This window comes from Sparus aurata, chromosome 12, assembly GCF_900880675.1.
Source record: "Sparus aurata chromosome 12, fSpaAur1.1, whole genome shotgun sequence".
Classification (NCBI taxonomy): domain Eukaryota; kingdom Metazoa; phylum Chordata; class Actinopteri; order Spariformes; family Sparidae; genus Sparus; species Sparus aurata.
Window position 1 is genome coordinate 14,521,227 of NC_044198.1, and position 20,843 is coordinate 14,542,069.

Below are 20,843 nucleotides of genomic sequence, written 5' to 3' on the forward strand. Positions count from 1 at the left end.
GCCAGGTGGAGGCTTATGGACTCACTTTCAGGTATCAAATGCCTACTACAAAAGTTCAGAATAGTGTCAATAGATGTGACACGAGTGCAGATGCAGAAAAGAACAGTCAAGTTAAGAAAAGTGCAGGTAGAATGACAGAGAAAGTGCACAGCTCACAACTCAATAGACAGGACATGGCAACAGTTAGTGGCCAAAGCCCGGAGACCCGCTTCTACAACTCCGACTGAAGCTCCTGTGCTGATCATAGGATTGTTTTTTTTGGGGGGGTGACTTCTTTAACGGCCGAGCAACGACACACAGGTGGTCTCCAACTGCTGTGGGAACTCTCTCTCTCCAGCCCCGTGCCCTCTTTCCTTTCCTTTTTTCCTTTCCTTTCCCTTCCTTTCCTTTCCTTTCCTTTCCTTTCCTTTCCATTTCCTGTCTCTTATTTCACTTGTTTCTGACAAGCCCCACCCTAATGCCAACTACAACTGGCTAACTGATGTTTGATGGGGTCAGCGTCAAGCCTTTGTGCAGCCCTGTTCTTAAAACTGAAAAGCTAGCGTCAGAAACAAAGCAAACAAATTGCAGACGAGGGTGTACGTGTACTCTTTTGTTACATTGAGAGGCAAAGTCCCTCCCCTTCCTGTGCACCACAATGGGAACTTATATCAGAAAAGGGGGCGAGAGACAACTGACTTTTTGATCTCGTTTGAGTCGTGCCGCGAATTAAACACACAATGTTGTGAAAGTTTGTAATAAGAAAGACTACACACCCAACAATGTGTTTGTGAAGCTGCCTCGTTCAACATTTGTCACTGTAAAGCACCTCGTAAAGCCTTTCCTGCATACTAGCTAACTGACAAACTCTATCTCCACATAACTGCAGCTGATAATAAGGCCAGACTTGTTGCGATTGACACCTTTTTCCGGGACAAGATGATGTATTATGAGCGAGACAATGCCATTTTAATGATCTGTTCACTCACAATAGCAAATGGGGACAATCCCTGAAGATGAATCTCAGGTCAATCCATCGTGCCATCTGAGGCAAACGTCCAGTGAAGCCCTGTAAAAATCCCAGACCTCCAGCACTGTGATACGTGATGTTGTGTGTGCATCTTTTTATGCACACATGCCAGTCTGTATAATTCCCATGAAGGGTGGAAAATGAAAACCACAATGTACTGATGCTCTCTAACAGTCTTTTAGATACAACATTTTTATTGTGGGCACGACTAACCACAGTAACAGGGTTCAGCTGCTGCCCAAATATGTTGAAGATTGTCACCAGGCAGAAGAGCCTCCCAGCTTTAAAAAGGCTTTAGATATAGATGTAGCAGCTGCTCTCAAGTTTCACGACGTGTTACAGACACAATGTATTTTTATTAATAAATGTTTCTAAGCTAAATGATCCCGCTCCAGATGTCTTCTTTAGCAGCCAAACATAATAGGAAATACTTGACTCGACATCACATACACACGACTTGAAGACACAATTACCAACACTTGAGCAGATAACGCAGACTGACTCCCGGAGACTGAGCACACGGCCTCTGACGCACATGAGTGCGAAGCTCTTCATCAGTATTTACTGAGCACACAAACCTTGATTGCTGGGGAAATGCACAGTGTAAACAAATAGTTAGCAAAGTCACGGATAGAGTATTAAGAAATGACTTTATTGCTGCCTTGCTTCATCACCAGTGAGCCGTGGGGAACACTTCCTCCTCATCAGCTCGTCTTCCCCTCCCCAGCTTGTTCCCCTCAATGCTCCTGGCAGCTAAAACAGGTTTATGCGCTACTTCAGAGGAGTCTCTCAGTCGCAGATTAGTCATCCCTCCAGTGATTCAACATATACACTTGTCCCTCTCTCCTGATCTGCTGCTCTTGCTTCTCCGTGTTTTTTCTCTTGGCCACAACCTCTTCTCATTTCCTCCCCGAATGGGCTCCTTCAGCCGCAGTCTTCCTCTCCTGGGCTTTGACCTTCTGTTATGACTTCTTCACATCGTCTAAACTCCTGTCTCCACTCTTCTTTTCTGAGCTTTTTTCTCTCCATACAGAATTATCCACGATCCTGGGATATTTATGTAGCTCTGCAGAGAGAATCAGTTCACTCACTTTTTCGGGATTCATATATTACTAACTTACCGACTTCATGCTTTTTGTGGAAAGCGTCTCAGTCAGAAAATACTTAGCTGAAGAGTGATTAAGGGACCCAGAACTGAACCCTGAGGCACCCCAGATACGTGGAAAAAAAAAAAATCTATTGACGCTTTAAACTTCACAAGTTTAATTCATAAGGCTGGATTTTAAATTCTAGTCCAAATCAACAATTTTGCACACATGAGAAATGTCAAGCTTACAGAGAAATTTCACAGTTGCGCACAATAGACAACTAGATGTGATGTAATGGTGCAGTTGTACAAACCACAACATCTGGTTTTGAATACTTAAGTCAAAACAATGTTGCATTGAAGAGGGGCAGTTGCTAATGATAATTTTTCATCACTGATGATTCTGCAGCTCACCTTTTCTCTGCAAATGAATCACTGTTTTGTCAGTAAAATGTCAGAAACAGTGCCAAAAGGTAGCATCAGTCCCAAACCCAAACATACTCAGTCATACAAGATAAACAGAAGACATTAGCCTTCACATTTGGGTCGGTGCAACCAGGGATTTTTTTTAGCATTTTAGCATTTTAGCATTTTAGGTTGATAAATTGTTAAAGGGGCAGTGTGTAGTTTTGGAGAAGAGATTCGAGCTCAGAATTGTAATTTTTGCAACATTAATGAGGTAATAGTGTATATATATATATATATATATATATATATATATATATATATATATATGCCCAAAACTGTATGAATAAGCTCTTTTCTAAAGGAAAATAAAGTCCCCAGAGCACTGTTTGAAGCTAGAAAGGTGGCAGGGTCCGCCACATGTAAACAAAGTAGAACAGTATGAAACTGTGTTGTTCTTTAAGGTCAAGTTGTTTATTTAGTCATAAAAACAAAGACAAATGGTTAATGCATTAAAAGAAAATCTCTTCTGGTTAAAATGTGTTCCCCAAAACTACATTGTGCACCTTTAATTAATTTTTAATGTTTTCAGTGATTACCTTTGTCTATCAGTAATCAGTGAATTATCTTTTCCTACTAAACAGTTGCAGTAGACAGGGATTTGTCTTAAAATGAAAAAAAAAACAATCAAAAAAGTGGGTGCACAAGCTTGACCATTTTGAGCATGTAAACAACATCTTGATTAAGTCCCCATCTACTTCAGCTGTGAAGGGGAATCCTGCAGCGCTGTTTTCCTGTGAAGCTCCAGAAATGCTTTGTGGACTATGAAATCTTAACCCGATCCTACATCAGCATGAGGTTGAGAAGATGACGACAGAATTATCATTTTTGGATGAACTGCTCCTTTAAAGACACTTAATGAAATTAGACATGTAAGGCAACCATTAAAAAGGTCAGTTTGATGTCAGTTAAATAACCAGGGGAAATACAGGAATGGCTATAAAAAAAAACTTCCATGTTTAAATGTCCTCTTCAAATAACATCGAGCTGAATATTTCAGTTTATCCGTGCAGAGTTCACAGACGCCAGAGTTTGAGATTTGACTTCAGCCTGCGATGCTTGACAAATATGGGCCCTAGCTGGATTACGATCACAGCACTAGATCTTTCTCCACTAAACCCCCAAAGCCCGAGGGCAGAACGTGTGGGAAAGCAAGATTGACAGGAAGTTGTCGTGTAAAGGCAGAGGTGTGTGTGCTTTTCTTGCGTGCACACGTACGTGTGTGTTTGACCAGCGGGCAGAACACAGGGCCAGGACAGGAAACGAAGTGGTTGTGCCACCGGTTAGAGGAAACAGAACGGCAGATAAATTACTCAGAGTTGGGCTGGCAGGACTTCTGAGAGCCAGAGCTGAGTGGACATTGAGGGAGGACAGAGTGTTGACAGGGAGGACGGTGTGCCTAACCCAACAGGAAGATAAACAATGCACCTTTTTTAAAATATATTTTTCTATATACACACAGCATTTTAACGTGAAACTGTTTTTTCTCACTCTGATTCTGGTGGATTATGAACAGAAACAGAACAGAACACAAGATATGATGTATCAAGTGTATGTATGTGCGCATAGATGGAGACCAATTAAAGGGAAACATTGTCAGTTGTTGGACCAAATGAAGCAACCAGAACAGCTCCAGGGCTAGTTTGCATACATTCTAGAAGTCTCTGTTGAAGCACTACAATATCATTTTTAAAGATATCCCCTCATTATATGTTTTGTTGATGAATTTCCATTGAAACTCATACTCATCTAATCGTTATGTTTAATTGTATTTTATGCCATTTATTTAGCTCTTCCTTTCATTTGTCACCCGTCTGTAAACGTGTGAGCGGGACAGCCGTACAGGGGCAACAGGAGATCCAATTTTGTCAAATGCTGCCATCTAGTGGTCATTTGTCGCCTGTTCAGTCTGATCCTGCTCTTCTGCTTCATCTGTTTACATCAATTTTACAATTAATCTGAATGAGAGACAATTTGTGGCTCATTTTGAGCTACTAGAGGAACAGCTTCAACAATCTCCAGTTCACATGAAAGCCCTGAGTCATACGCCAAGTCTCTTTAAAGTCTCCCAGCTGACAGCCTGCGTTATTCCTGTGACCACTGAGGTAAAAAAAATATTCAGGAGGAAAATAGATGGTGTGAGCTTTTTGATTTGTGAGAGGTGGGCAGTGGGTTCCATTGTCTTTCCTGTGCTGGACATACATTGATGATTTAAGAGTGTCAAAACCCTGACACATTCCAGCTTTGATGTGTTGAAGTTTGCGAAAAATTGTCTCAATAGCCTGGAAAAACAGGAAGAAAATTAATCTCTGGCTTGTATAAGTCTATTGTGGCTTGTTGAGAAGAGCTTCTCCATTTAATCAATGGGCAGATTAAAAGAAAATGAGTCGCTTAAGTAAAAATGGCAAATATTTGCTGGTTCCGGCTTCTGAAATGTAAAGATTTGCTGCTTTTCTTCGTCATTTATGATGGTGAATGAAACATGAGTGGGTTTTGAACTGTTTGACATTTTATTGACTAAAAAGTCAATTAATTGTGAAACTAATCAGCCAATTAATGGATAATGAAAACAATGATTAGCTGTGTCTCTATGGTATCCTTGCAGGCTGGGTGTACTGTAGCTGTATGCATGACGCAATAATATAAACTTATTTCAGTTAATCATCTTTGTTACAGTTGTAATAGGTCATATTCACATGTTTTGGTAAATAAGTGACACAGACACATGATGGTACAGTATCTTAAAAATGTATTAATGTGGGCAGAGAAAGCAGTTGGCAAACAAGCACTTTTTTTCATGTCACTACAAAACTGTTAGTGAAGAAAACAACCAATTGGAAACGTTGTTTCTATCTTTTCCCTTTCTTGTTACAAAACATTTCAGTCAAGACCTACAGAGAAAAAAGAGAGACGTTGTTTGTGATATTCTACAAACTGTGAAATAAAGCAAAAGCTACTCACAATTTCAGTCAGGTGTAAATCATGTTCAGTAAAAAAAAAAAAGTACTTCCTGAGCGAGAAAGGAGCTTCAGTCGGATACAAATTCATTGAATCAGAGCATTAGTGTTGGGTGTGTTGTTAAGAGGAAGGGTGTATGGCTCTAAGTATAGTACTAAGGCAAAGGAGTGTGATGTGGAAACAGTTCAGAAGTCTCTAGAGGACAAGTTGTGTTCTCAAACACAGTACAGTTTATGTCCGTACCTGCAATGATACACAGAGTTTGAAATGGGAGCATCACAGAAAGAAAAAAAACATTCCTGGTAAATGAAATAAATTAATGAGATTGTACAAGGAAGCCTGGTGATAATGGCATCAGTGACAAATGAGTTGTTGACTGTAATTCCAGAAAAATACTGTCTGATTACAGGCACGAGACAACAGACACAACTCTGTTTTTTATGCAAAACTCAACCTTTTCTGCATGCGTTTCAAGTAAGAACAAAAGAGTTAATGTTGAGTCCATACTATCGGACATTTGTAACAACTGAAATGTTTTTCTATTACAGTAAACAATTATGTTCAATGTGTAGAATATGAATACTTACAGGAAAAAACTAATTCAGGTGTGTCTGGACCAAATAGTGCGTTGTTATACTTGAGGAAGAGCATTTCATTCACTCGGACACAAAACAAGGCCATCAAAAATACATCTATCAAACCTCTTCATTAAAGTACAGTAACTTAGAAAACATGACATGATAGTACAATTCAGTAAAATACATTTTTTTTTTTATAAATTCTTGTGCTAGTAGGAAAAAAAGCAGTACAAACAGTATCATGCATTTTCTTCATAGAAGTGCGGCCAAAAAACGTTTCTATGTGATTTCTTGGGCTGGCATAGAGCAAAGTCACATGCATTGTTACTAAGAGGGCGCGAATAATTTAGATTGTATCAGAAGCATGTCGACAATTGTGAAACATTAGACAAGTACAAACACTGTTGTATCATAAAATAGATACTATTAACAGCAGCGCTAAGTGAGGCTTTAAGTTCTCTAAGCGCACTTTGTAACAGAAACAAAAGACGCTGAACTCACTATCTCATCAGACCGATTCATCACACTGCATGTGATTTAAAGTTACCGCACATTGACAGTGTAGTGTGAACGTGCACATACTGAGATTACAAGTTTGGCTGGTACACCTGGTTCACCCACTCGTTTGAATGGTCAGTTAGCTGATGGACAGTATCTGTAAGCTGGGCAGGAGTTTCCCAAAAACATCTTCAAATCGTAACATTAACGACCTTAAGATCTTAGACGGTCGGTTTGACATTAACAAAGGCAAAGAGCATATGATTGTAAACCTTTTCCTCTTTAACAAATACTCGAGGTTTATCCAGAGGCACCGTGTGTTGGTTCCTTTGCTTGTAAGCAGCGCAAGCAACATGTGAATTTGGACGGGAGGACATCAGTTCAGTTTCGTTCACATCCTGCGTTTGGAAAAACTGGGCCCGGTGGGTCTCAGCAGGCCTCCTTGGCTGGGCTTGGCATCTTGCACATCATTAAGATCTGCTTCAAGGCTTTCTGCACGTCCTCGTCCATCTGACCCTGAAGGTACAGACAGCACAGGTTCAGCAATTTCAGTACATAACTATGATTTAAAGGTCTCATATTATGCTCGTTTTCAGGTTCATACTTTTATTTTGGGGGTCTATTAGTACATGTTTACAACATTTTATTTTTCTGAACATGGGATGTGTGCATTTCCTGTGGACTGAGTGTCTTGATACTTTCACAGTTTTAGTCTCACCTAGACAAGTTTTATGATAAGAACAAAATAAAAGAGGGAAATATGACTTTATATAAGATGAAACCTTTAAAGGGCCAGGTCACCCAAATAAAACTAATTTGGTTGATTTTGGACCCATTTAACTCAACACTATTGAGATGGAGGCTGAAATTGAAGAGTTGAATATTTTAAAACCTTGGCAAAAATACACCACAAGTGAAAACATTTTTTCCCCCTATAATTTAGGTGAAATATTCCTTTAAATTTTAAGCCGTAAGCAAGCTGTAGCCAAACTAATGGATGGATTTACCTGGACAGCGTAGAGGAGGTGCATCCTGTAGACTGACACTATCTCATGGTGCTGCTTCTTTGACTCCTGAACAGGAAAGAGGAGGTAAACAGAAGGTATTTCAAACAACAGTACACTGTATCAGAACTGTGCTTTCCATCCAAGAACATGCTGAACTAATCTTACAGCTAGCTGGTACTGCAGTTGTTTGATTTGTTGCTGCATCGTCTCCAGCTGCTGGTTTTGCTGCACCCGCTTCGAGGGAGAGCCTGTGTAGGAGAGCTGTGATAGGCTGTTCAAGGCGTCCTTCAGCTTCCCCACCTCCCGCGACAAGTCATCTATCTGAGAGGGACAGATTTAAAACATGCAGTTAATGAAACAAAACTTTAAAGAGTTTTTTTTTTTTTTTTGTCTGATTAGTTGGAAGTTTAGGTTTAACTGGTAAAGCTCCCACATTGTTACTTACCCTCTTGTTCTTCTCTCTCTCTGAAGCAACGTGATTCTCCACCAGCTGTTTGAGCTGACACACAGCATCCTGAGACTCGGCCAGTCTGGAGGTCAGCGTCTGGTTCTCCTTCTCCCTCGACATCACCAACTCCTGCAGGGCCTCCCGCTCAGCACCATTATCCCGTGCCTGATGGATATATGGATAAAGGGTTGTAAATTATACAAGGGGACATTATTTATAGTCAACACTTGAAAGTTGTTTTTTATCCTCCTCCAGCTCTTTCTTCTCACCTTCTGCCATGCATCAGCAGCCTCCAGAGCCATCTCGTCCTGCTTCCTGAGGGCCCCCTGGAGGAGCTGCGTCAGATGGTTCACCTCGCCCTCCAGCTGCTCTCTTGCTGTCTCGTGCTCCACACGTGAGACTGAATCATCTGGGGTGACATCTTTTTCTGACGTCAGCCTTTTGAAGAAATAGACACAAGAACCACATGATGACTACTTGATAATCTTTATATCAATATCACTTCATAAACCCCACCTCCACCGCAGCATTCAGCTGTAGTCTCTAGCAAACGCAGAAAAAGAGTTTTTCTCCAGTTTTCTTCCTCACCTGTTCTGAAGAGCCTCCACCTGCACAGTTTTCTGGTGTAGTTGATCTTTTAGCTCCTCTGACTGGCTTTCCAATTCTTTAATGGCATTTCCCAAAGACGACATCACCCGCGTGTGGTCGGCGAGAGCCACCGAGCTCTGCGCCTGAGCTTCAACCTCCTGCCTCAGAGCTGAAATCTCCTCCTGAGCGGACGAATACTTTTTCTCCATCTCAGCTAGCAACGTCTGCAGCTCCTCCACCTTGCTGGTCAGCACCTGGACCTGCTGTTGCTCTGAGGAGGGAGACGAGGCTTCACTGCTCACAGCTTTGGCCTCAGCCAGCTGTTTCTGTGCAGCGCTTAACTGACTCTTAGTTTCACTGTAGGAGTGCGATAGTTCCAGCAAGCGGCGCTGCATCCCAGCAATCACCTCATTTAGCTCAGACTTCATCTCGTCAAAGTCTTTGGCTGCAGCTTCGACTGGTACTGTGCCCCTCAGAGCCTCCTGAACAACAAGAAGGAATACAATAAAAGAAGAAATATAACAAGTAAAAATGAAAAATGTCTAATTTAAGAGACCTTCTACAGAAATTCAGAGAGAAGAAGAAGCAGCCCATAACTACCTGGAGCATCCTAATCTCCTCCTGTGCCTCCTTGTACAGCTCCTCAATCTGTGCCTTCTCCATTCCACTCTGTCTTTCCTCCTCCATCCTCCCGAGCGCCTCCTCCAGCTGTCTGATTCGTTGAGCTGCCTTCTCTTGCTCAGAGCTTCTCTGGACCTCCTGTTTCTCCATCGGATCACCATCTCCCATTCCCACCTGCGCTCTCAGCTCCTCCACCTGCTCCACAGCCTGGTGGTATCTCTCCTGAGTGTCTGTCAGCTTCGCCTGAAGCTCCGCTAGAGTCTCCATCAACTCTTCCTCTCTTCCTTTCTCCCTCACGCTTTCATACTCCTCTCTTTCTCTGCCACGCTCAGGTTTCAGCTGAGCCTGAAGCGAGCGGTTTTCCTTCCTGGTTTCTAGGAGTTTCGTTTGAACGCTTTCAAGTGCCTGTCTCAACAGTCTGATCTCCTCTTTGCTCCCTCCTCTGCCTTCTTCACTCTGCTCTTCCTCCCGGAAAACACCACCTGATGAATCTTCCCTTCCCACTTGTGGCACTGACTCAAACTCGTCCTGGGTGGAGTGGAAGGAGGAGTTGGAGGCCATGCTGTTTGGACGGCTGGTCTCTTTCAGGTCCTCGCTTCCTTGGCGGGATGGAAGTTTCTGTGAGGAGAAGGTGCAGGGTCGAGATTAAAAAGAGAAATCAAAAAACAACAAGGAGACAACTTACTATAAGTTCTGTAGCCAAGGTCAGTCGTTACATGGCACCAAGACCAAGAGAAGCAAAAATACTAATATTTCACAGCCTTGAGCAAAAGAATGTTGTGGCATTTTTACTCAAAGAAATTAGCGCAGTGATTATCTCATTAGGACCAACTAATCATCTAGTTGTTGAACAATTAATAAAAAGCAATTTATTGCATATAAAACAGGACTGGGGGAGGGAAGGCAATCTGAACACGGCTTCCTTTGGCTGGAGTGATATTTCATGATATTTTTATGATGGGTTAGCACACCTTTACACCTCAACATTTGTTACTAAATTGAATTTAGCCAAATTTCTGTTTCAATTTTTCATTCATTTTTGGGGCTTTGATGATTAAGCGATTGTCAGAAAATGTCATTTAGCAGCAACAATGTTCTTGTTTTTTATTTTCAAACACACATATATTTCTTATATGAAAGTAAAGAGAATATCTTTGAATTTTTGACTGTTTGTTGACTAAAACAAAACTATATACTGCTATTTTCAGTTATCATGCAACAATTTAATGAGAAAATAATCTGGGAACTAAAAAAAGATTATTGTATCCTTAGCTGCAGCACTACACGTTTTCATTTCACACTTGTAGATTATACATTACACACTTTGATTTAATGTCATTGTGGAAAAAATGTGGTCTTTTCCTTCAGTGGTCAGCCATATCCATATGATCAGATGTAGATCTGAAGTATTGTTTTTAAACATACTTGAGAAAATATTAAACTAAATTTCTGTGCTGGTATTTATAACATTTGTATTATGTTTAATCTTTAAAATTGTATATGATAATTATTTTAATAAGTTATTACTACTATATAATAATTACATTATTTGCACATTGACTTGTTATCTACAAATAAATGTAGAATAGGAAAAAAGGGTCCTCTGTGAATTGAGGTCTGTTTGACTGTGTTCATTCATTGCTTCATGGTTGAAGTCATCAGCATGAATGAATGGGTTACATACCTTGAGTTTGCCTGCAAGTTGCTGGTTCTCCAAAGTAAGAGCAGTAATCTTGGCTTGCAGAGCAGAAACCAGAGCTGCAGAAGCTGTAAAACTGTGCTCGACCTGTCAACACACACATACATTCACATTCACACAAGCACAGCAATGTTTGGGACCACTCGCTAACTACTGAAAAACAAAACGAGTCGTGACACGTCTAAAGCTCAGGTTAGACCTCCTTCAAGAATGCCCAAGGTGAAAAAGTTCAGCTGTACACAGCTGGATGTTGTCAGAGTGCAGGATTAAACTTAGAGAAGCAGCATTGATACATGATTTTAACAACTAGAAAGACTTTTGGTTAAGTTGTTATACATGTAGAAAAAAGTTAAAAATGAATCAAAAGTCAGGATAGCCACCATGTTTCTGAATTCTTGTCACAGAAAGAGTTAAAAGCATCTCAGTTAGAATAGTCAGATAATTAAATTAAATTTGTTCATACACCAATAACTATATTTAGAATATCACGTGTACGCCTCAATGTGTTTTAAAGCTCTACTTTTCAAAGTAAAACTCAGACGTCATTGACTTCCTCTGTTCTCGTCACCACATCTGTTTTCAAATCTGCTCATATGTAATCTCAACACGTCACTGTAGCATTGCTCAGTCATTAATCACCTTTGTATCCGTTTCGGTTAAAGTCACCGTCTGCTCCACCGTCTGCTTCAGGTCTTCGATTGTCTCCAGCAACATGTTTCTCTCCTCATGGAGCTTCTCAACCTCCACTCTCAGTGCCGTGCCTCCAACTTCGTCCTCCTTTGAAATGAGAAATGGGAGGAGTGGTGGCAGAGAGGGAATGGGAGGAGGGAAGAGCAGAAGATGGACAAAGAGACGAAGGAAAGTAAAAAGCGAGAGACCGAAGAGAAAGTAGAAGGCAAGAATTTAGCTCATTGGATACAACTGTACCATAAATCCAAATTAATTTATACAAATATCTTCTGCTGATGCATCTCTCATGTGATGTTGTTTTTTAATCATCCCTTATTTCTTAAATTTTTATATTATGTGTATTGCTTTTATGCGATTTTGACTTTTGTATCTGTTATTTGTTTTACTTTATTCATATTGACACTGTGTTGTGCCTTCTTGTTTTAACTTTAACCTTAGACTAGGCATCCGTGTGTTTGACCTGATCTTTAAGCGTTTTTCCAGTTATATTCTCCTCCTGAGTTTCCTACATTGACTTTGTCAAAGCACATTATAAACTTTGTATTTAAATGTGCTACATAAATAAATATTATTTTTTTATTGCACGATTTGTGTAGATACATGAAATAGCTGTATTTAATAAAATCTGTATTTTCCTTTGAAACTTTTGTATGTCCTGAAGTTCCTGTAGCAAAAAAGAAATGTCTAAAGGCAAGTTGTTGACCAAACATTTCCTATCGAATAAAGAAACAGTATGGAATAAAATATTCAAGTTGTTTTACCTTGTAGTTGAATCTTCTGGGAGTGTCGCTCTTGTTGGATGCAGGTGTCCCTGCAGAGGTAACAACTGAAGGAGAAGAGGGTCCAGAGCTCTGAAGAAGGATTGAGTTACTTTTAGTGTGATACTCATTTGGATTTGTTTTCCTCATAAATGCTCATTATGTGTTAAAAACAAATGTTCACGTTTACAACTTGTTAGTGGCCCGTTATATCTATTGAGTAACACAATGAGTTATTACTACACAAGATGTTCGTATTATGCACTTTATTTTATTGTAACTGGTAACAACTTATGGATGTAGTACATAGATCAAATGAAGCACACAAGTGAAATACTCTGAACACACTGTATTGTACTTTGATCCACCAGATATGATTTAAACAGACCAGACACATACAGGTCTGACGATTCCCTTTGAGGACACACTGCCGACGTGCATTAATATAAAGAGTGGCATACTGATACAAGCAGACAGACACACAGAGAGACATGCATTTACCTGCAGTGGGCTAATAGGAGGTGGAGGTGCTTTTCGTTTTTTGGGAGTTGTGATCCGTTCATCACTTAGCCTAGCTACTTGATCATGCTGAGGAGCCAGCAAAAAGAAAGAGAGGAAAGGCAACAGGAAGACAGAAAAAAGAAAGGTGGGTTTCAGTGCTGGTTAGTAAAAGGAGAGATAATCAATGAGTGCTACATTAAGACTTAAGTTGTATCTTCCAAAAACTAAAGGATTTTTCACAAGCTGAGAAATTTGAAATTGCCAAAAAACTGATTCTAAATAATACTAATTTTAGCTCTTGAATCACGTTCTAGTACTAGTACTACGACTTCACAGTGATGAATAGTTGATTTGTTGTTATATTTGGGAGTTTTAGTAATCTTGATTCCATGTTTGTGAGGACCTTTAAAGAAAAAGTAACTGGGATCTTACCTGGGGACTTCTAGGAGACTTTGCATCTGTTAAAAGGAGACAGGAAGAACATACAATCTTCAAGAAGTAGTAATTACAGCTTTTTCAAAACATATTTAACATTTTTCTACGACAGTACAGCTTGCATGAAACTGAAAAGAAGTACTACTAACTGGTAAACTCCTCTAGATGGCAGTGTTGACTTTGCGTTAAAACCAAAGAAGTACAAATCTCATTCTCCAGGCAACTTATTTAAGTGTCTGTGTGTGCATTGCTATTGATTATGTTGTAAGGACAAAGATCTAAAAATTCTAACATTATGAGGACTTTATTCCCATCTGGGGTTAATCTGAAGGTAGTCAAAAAGGTAGCGTGTACACGGTCAACCATTAAAAAGGAGAAAACTTTTTAGAGTGGTATGGGAAAATAAACCAAGTAATGCAGCTTCCTTAAGTCACAGATCAAGTATGTGTGTGTGTGAACAAGGCAGGAATAAGCTCATAAAATCTGATGTCTAGATGATGTCCTCTTCTGCTGCCTCAGTGCGTCCTTCCTGCATTCTCCGTGCGCATGTCTTTGCATAACTCTTACCTGAGATCTGTTGTCTGCTCAGGGCAGCAACAAGGGCAGTTTTGACCTCAGAGTTGCCCAAGAGCTTAATGTAGTGTGTCACATCGTGGCCTTGTGAATCCACAGCTGACAGATCTGCTCCTCGCTGAACCAAGACCTCAGCGACAGAAACGGCGTTGGACTCGCTGGCCAGAATCAAGGCCGTCCTGCAACACAGAAACAAAGAAAAAGCCATCATTTTTTTCCCCCTCTACTGAGCACTGTTATTTATTGGTGGAAACATACGGTATACTATTTAACATTTCCTTTTCCCACTAACCAATGGAAATGAAATGTACAAATATTGATCACCAAAGCAACATCTATCCATCATCGAAGAGCATGAGTGTCTTAAACCTGTCATCACTGCTTTTACACATTATGTCTGAATTGTGTGTGTGGGGACTGTGTTTGTACCTGCCGCTGTTGTCTGAAGCATTGATTTCAGCACCGCAGTCCAGCAAAGTGCAGCACACCTCAGCATGAGAGTTTTTGGCTGACAGCAGCAAAGGCGTGAGCCCGTCCTTTGAGACAAACAGACATTATACACATTAGATATGCCTTAAACCATCCTATGGAAGAGTACACACACGCATGTGACAAGAGTACGTGGGCCTAGACATGAAGTATGCCAAGTGTCTGTGTGGTGAGAGAAATCTCAGATTCATGTGAAAAAGGAGTGAATGTCTCCTAAATGAATTTCCCAGCAAGTAAACAGAAAGGCTAAAAGTTGTTCTACTTATAGAGCAGTGCAGCTTTTGGGAAAATCCCCCAAATGATATATTTACAGTTCTAAATGAATGGGCTGGCTCAGCAGGGTTTATTGCCCTGAGTTAGGCGACTGAGGCAGCATTTCATGCAACATAGACATCCCACAAATTTTCACCATGATTGACAGATCCTAACCCCAAGCATGACATTTAACCTAACCTTAGCAATCTATGACCTAAGTCTAACATAAACATTTGATTGGCTGGGCTTGTGGAGGGCAGAATACAGCCTGGAAGAAGCAGCTGATTACTCCCTTGGACAAAGGGTAAGGAACCACCTTAAAATAGGTGCTTGACTTGTCTCTGCATTTTATTCTGCTAGGTTGTGTTCTATGAACACCCTGAGAAAAACAGAGAACACTAGAAAGCAGCATGGAAACCAGTGGCAATGTAACTGAGGTTACTTGTTTTATCTTTTATTTCAGTTTCTCAAACTCAATGGCGACAGCAACGATGTTCAAGTGTGATTTGAGAGGAGACATATGGGGTGCTCAGGAAGTTTAAACAAAATGTGATAAAGATGTACTTTGGCCCTTTGCTTTTCCTTTTGTTATGTCTGTCTACATCGCACTGTCTGTATATTGTATATATAAAACTGAAAATAAAAGATGTACTTTGGTTTGGAACACAGTAGATGAAAAGAAGAGAAAGACTGTTACCCTGACCCAGGCAAAAAGGAAAAAAAAAAAAAAAGGATTTTAATGGCTATTTCATGCTGCTGAATTTCTTAAAAAACATTGACAATGCATTTTTTTTTTTAATGAGCTAGGTTGCAACCCATGCGTAGCGACACAAATTTTTGCTGCCATGCTGTGTACCCGAAAAAGAGCCAAAAATGTGCGTGCCCATCAAGCTGTCGTGTCCATCACAGCTGATCTGAGCCGGAGCTGATAAACTGTGACTACTGCAGAGACGTTTGACCCGAGAATGAATGCCGATTGTACCCTTTCCCACTGAAGACAAAAGCCAGATGTTAGTGGGTGTTAGTAGGTTTTTTGTCCGGTGAGAAAGAGGTATTACATTGTTAAATGTGGAAAAAATAAAAATCCAAAGTCAGGTCCAACTGGAAAAAAGCTAAAGAATGTCAAGAAACAGTTAAGTGTGTCAGCATAGTTCTGTGTTTTATATTACAAGACTGCTGCTTTGACACGCCACAGAGAACAAAACTATGTTGTGGGCTCCTCTGAGCTCTGCTGAAGACTTTAACAGCCCTGTCTCTGCTCTGCTCAGTCTGTGTTTCTATTGAACTATTTTATTCTCTGGAATATAAAAGGCAGAAACAGTTTTTTCCTCAGAGTAATAAATTCAGTGTCTGTGTGACTGAATGTGAGGGCACAGGTGTATAAAATGCTCGCTTGTCTACAGTTATTGTTTACAACCTGTGGCACAACTTGTCACCTTCAAGCCAGAACACATTTGGCCAAGCAGCAACCATCGCAGCAAAGTGTGAGAACTGGAGAGACCTGTCAATCGAGGCAAGCGCACACAATCATGCCCTTCTTTAAAGTTTAATACACTCCTAATGGGACAATAATGATCACAGCTGCCACCCAAACATGCCGTTACTTCGCTAAACATGGCGCAGCTTCTATATTTACTGTGGTTTTAAAGGATTGAAGTTGGATGGCAGTGAATTTGCAAACCACACAGTTCTGACCTGATAAAAACCAGGTCATAATTTCTTCACAGCTCTCAGTTGTGGTGGTTGTATCTTGATATAGACACAGATACTGTTGATACAGATCTGTGCCGTATGATAGACTTGTTTGGAAAGGGCATTTTTTCATGCCACCACTTACTCATGAAAAATGATACGTGATATCTATGAAAGTAGTGGTTGTGCCCCAACAAGTGCGCTACTTCCACAACTGAAGAGTAGAGAGTAGAGGAAGGGACAACACAAAGCAGTGCCTCTCAACCTTTTTAGCATTCATGTTAAAGTAAGCTATATCTGTGCACCCTCATCACATGTTTCATATGTAAATGAGTTGTGAACTTTTGAAACAAATACATTCAGAGGCCTTAGAATGAGAAATAATATCTCTTAAAACTCCATCTGAATACAACCAAACATGTACTTCAGTACTGGTGGAAGTAATCACTCAACATGCTACTTCTGGTACATGGACGTCCAGTGGACCAGCCTAGACCTCACTCCTATTTGTTTAACTCTTACCATATTGCCTAAAATACACATGCGTACTATTATTTTGTCATGTGCAAGTCTACAAATATTCCACAAACCATAGTGTACTTCAAACTGTCTTTAACACGAATACGAACACCAACAATCCCACAGAGCTAAACTTCTACTAACATGTGCTAAGCTAGGCTAAGATGACCTTGCCCAGGCAGATTTATAAATATTTTTTAAAGAAATTGAAAAGTGTACTTCTTTCCAACTGAGAACATAAGGAAGTTTTTATACAACGCATTACCACAGCCTCTGAGCAGAATTTAAGTTTACATTTACTTGATTTTCTATAAACAGTCTTTGTTCTATGACCTGGCAGATGTTCCTCCATTTCTTCCTCTATTTCTCTGTGTGTTTATTCAAGTCAAATATAGATCAGGTATAGATATTTGTTACACAGCCATGATGTATGCCTGAAGCCAACAAGCTGGCATGTTCTGCTCGACCCACAAACAGGAATATGTTCCAGATGACTCTGCGGTCTATACGTCCACTTACAGCAGACAGAGCTGCTCAAATCTCACACACACATTTGCGAACATATGGCTTTGTTGTCTCACTGGTATGAAACCTTAAATGTCCAAGTATGGAGAAAACCAAATTTTGAGTGGAATGAGTCATTGCATTTTTTTAACAATCTGGATTGATTGGTGAGAAATACTAGAAGACTCCATGTAAATGTCACAGAAAAACACCCGCCAACTCTGGTTGGGTTTGCTCCAACTGTAAAGATTACAGACACCCTATACTTTAGCTTTAAAATCCTCACAGGCAGTGGTACAAAGTGGTAGCATGAACCAGTTTCTAAAGCCACAACATACAACTTGTCACAGGCTTAAACAAGCATGAGTCGGCAGTAACGTTTAATGCACAATAATATAACGTCTTTACATGTAGGCTAAGAGACCACTGTGTGAAAGTGTTTATCTCCAAGAGGCCAACTCTGGCATGATCATAAAAAGGGAAATAAAGGGGCAAAACATTCACACACACACACACACACACACACACACGCCAGTATCATGCTCATACACCCCAGTTGGGTAAAAACCACAGGCATGGAGCATCGCTGCAATGGAGACCACATGTCTGCGGCTTGAGAGCAGAGTTCCCACAGTAAACTGACCCCTCTACCTCACACACATTCACACACTCACACATGAACATACAGATACTAATATGAATCAGTCTTTGCACAGAGAAGGACAATCAAGAGGAAATGTCAGCTTATCAGGATTCTTCATATTGTGGATAACAGCTGTGAGAGACAGCTCTAGTTAATTTATGTTTTTAAAGCCCATGTGTGGATGCAAACAAAACTATAATTAGGCAAGTATGATTTCTAAGCAGGTAACTACCGACACAGAAACTGTAGATAAGTAAATCTTTAAGCCAATCCAAGGCGTACAAACAGTGGTTAACCTTCCTTGAACAAATTCTTCTCTGGAAAGCGATATGAATGAGAAGTGAATAAAGAATTTCTGTGGTCTTCATTCTGTTTCAGAGCCCTTCTGCTATCCTGCCAGGAAAAATAAGTCTGGGAGAGAAAGAGTGGAAGTAATAATGAAAGTACATACTGCATCTTTCATGTTGATGGGACTTTTGAGTTCACACAGCAGCTGGACGGCCTGGATGTTCCCGCTGGCAGCTGAGGAGAAAATAAAACGGCAGTCAGACAATGAAAAGAAGAACACAGGTGTTCAAAGAGAACAGTGAGGTCTAGCCTTGGATTGAATTAGGCAGGAAATGTCTCCCTCTCTGATTTCCAAACGAAATTAATCGAAGAATAACACAAGTTGAACATGACTGGACTGCCTTGCTAGAGGTAGCTGTAAAGCTGTTTGACACTAGAAAATATTGCCCTTACATTAAAAGTGCAGGACTGATTAAAACATAGAATAATTTACCTTGACAGTGTTGTCAAGAAACATCAGCAATGAAACTCAAATTGAAAAGTAGCTCAAAAGAGGTCCGTCATAAGTGGTGTGGACACACATTGTTAAAAAAAACATTATTTTTAGAGACAGAAATCAGCAGCCTGAAGAAAAATTATTAAATCTGAGAATCTTCTCATGTCTGAATGAAAACAGCAATATGGGAATGACTGATAGAAACAAAATGATCTGAAAGCAAGCTTAATCACTTAATTCCAAATGCGGTAGATGAATTCATCCAAATAAAATTAGAGCATAAACTTAATCTCACAGGATTCTTTCCCACGTTCTTGTCGAAGCAGACTAATCTCCAACAAAAACCCTTTTGCTTAATTAACTCTCAGGACACTTAGACACTTACCAGCGTGATGAAGAGCAGTCTTTCCTGAGCTGTCTGTAGCATCGATAGGTAATTTACTCTGGAGGAGGAGCAGAAACATATTAGACGTGAAAATCAATGCTATACACATGAATTATGAATGATTATGAAAGGAGAGCTCTCTTGTAAATACTTTTGCGTCAGTAGTCTTCGACATGCAATACATTTAATTGCTGAAAATGATAACATTTGTTCACCACTCTAATAAGCTGCTGTATCTACTGATAAATTAGTAAATTCTTACATTTTCCCGAGGGACAATTTTCCGATTCATCAGTGATAATCTTAGTGAAGTTTATTTTCTGTTATTTTACAGAATAAATGCTTATCTGATATTAGCCTGCACTGGAAATGCACTGGAAATACAAATATTTGGAGCGATCAATCACTGTCATTTCACTGCAATATTACCATCACATCGCAGTTTGGGGCAACAAGGTGCTCAGAGCTTTTAAACTTTGCTTTGTGTTCAAGTAAACTTTTATGGATATTTGACCAGGCAGGTGTGTGTTGAGATGCTGCAGAATGTTTCGGGATAGTTACATAGCATGAAGAAGGTGTGTGTATGTGTGTGTTTGTGCCTCTTCCTGCTGAGAGCTGCTGATCTGCTTACATAATACAAACAAGATCAGCAGACTAAGAAAATGATGCAGTGACACTGTCTGGTTTCAGACATTGAAGAGGAAGAGTGAGAGAAGAGTTCTGTCCCTGTTCAAGTTATGTGTCCAAGAGAAAGTCCTGCTGGGTGACCGGATGCTCTGCCATTAAAACATTCTGACTTCCATGTTTCTTGCACTTTTTGTTTTATGACATAAGTCACTCATCACGGTTGTACATTATTGTGTACAGAATTTATGGCTTGAAAGATTGCACTTAGTTGTCGCATTATTGGTAATTTCAGTGCTATAAATAAAGTATGTCAAAGTGATTTTAAAGTAGTTCATTCATCTTACCTGAATGAGCTTCTTGCAGCACTCAGTGTGATTGTTTTTGGCAGCCAGGTGTAACGGATTGTAACCTGATCATAAGACAAGAAATGTGTTAGTCAGGTTAATTAGGCCAAACAATTTGGTAACAAATTGGATTATATAAAAAAGAACCCAGGCATGCACTAGAAAGCATGTGAATTCTTTTAAATTATCAGTATAAAGTCCAGTTAATCAAGTAAGACTACAACTTTATACTTTCTCTTTACAGAAAAAGAGGGGGGGGGGGGGAAATCACATTTATGCAGAAATACACAAGATTTAAACAATTCTCACATTTCCTATCACTTCTAAATTTAACTGCAGTACACACCTGCAGCATCAGTGATTGACAAGTCAGCTCCGTGGGCCAGGATGACAGACAGACAATCTGTCTGACCTCGTGCAGCTGCCACATGAAGACTGATTACACAAACCCAAAGCAAAGAACAAATTAGAAACGCAGTTATTGTTGGCTATAACAGCTAAACAGAGATGTTTAAGAGACTCTTAAACCACTCCACTCTTTAAGGTCTCAGTGCAGTCTGTCACTCTGCCCTTAGAACTATAACTTTAGAACACAACATTGTTTGTATGAGAGTCAGCACTGCATTTTATTTATTTACAAGGCACTTCTTGGCAAGCTACTTGAGTATCTTACATGCCTTTTCAAG

General features: G+C 40.0%; 1 protein-coding gene and 1 long non-coding RNA gene across 3 annotated transcripts in view; one reads left to right on the plus strand and one right to left on the minus strand.

Annotated features, from left to right (window-relative positions):
• The window catches only part of LOC115592872 (uncharacterized), a 117,912-nt gene extending 109,710 nt beyond the window's left edge, over positions 1-8,202 (plus strand). Inside the window, exon 3 of the long non-coding RNA XR_003986230.1 lies at positions 8,074-8,202. This is a non-coding gene — a long non-coding RNA (uncharacterized LOC115592872). The remainder of the gene's footprint in view (positions 1-8,073) is intronic.
• Positions 5,294-20,843, minus strand: part of rai14 (retinoic acid induced 14) — a 38,583-nt gene continuing 23,033 nt past the window's right edge. The window contains exons 4-21 of one of the 2 annotated variants that reach the window (XM_030436078.1): positions 20,504-20,592; positions 20,158-20,222; positions 19,187-19,244; positions 18,469-18,539; positions 14,345-14,451; positions 13,910-14,094; positions 13,340-13,365; positions 12,908-12,994; positions 12,410-12,499; positions 11,598-11,735; positions 10,944-11,045; positions 9,239-9,877; positions 8,639-9,120; positions 8,320-8,488; positions 8,048-8,215; positions 7,768-7,923; positions 7,603-7,668; positions 5,294-7,111 (exon numbers count right to left, since the gene is read on the minus strand). In XM_030436078.1, coding sequence (XP_030291938.1) covers positions 7,025-7,111; positions 7,603-7,668; positions 7,768-7,923; positions 8,048-8,215; positions 8,320-8,488; positions 8,639-9,120; positions 9,239-9,877; positions 10,944-11,045; positions 11,598-11,735; positions 12,410-12,499; positions 12,908-12,994; positions 13,340-13,365; positions 13,910-14,094; positions 14,345-14,451; positions 18,469-18,539; positions 19,187-19,244; positions 20,158-20,222; positions 20,504-20,592 — 2,785 coding nt within the window. In that variant the 3' untranslated portion in view covers positions 5,294-7,024. The remainder of the gene's footprint in view (positions 7,112-7,602; positions 7,669-7,767; positions 7,924-8,047; positions 8,216-8,319; positions 8,489-8,638; positions 9,121-9,238; positions 9,878-10,943; positions 11,046-11,597; positions 11,736-12,409; positions 12,500-12,907; positions 12,995-13,339; positions 13,366-13,909; positions 14,095-14,344; positions 14,452-18,468; positions 18,540-19,186; positions 19,245-20,157; positions 20,223-20,503; positions 20,593-20,843) is intronic. The other variant, XM_030436079.1, reaches the window with a different exon arrangement.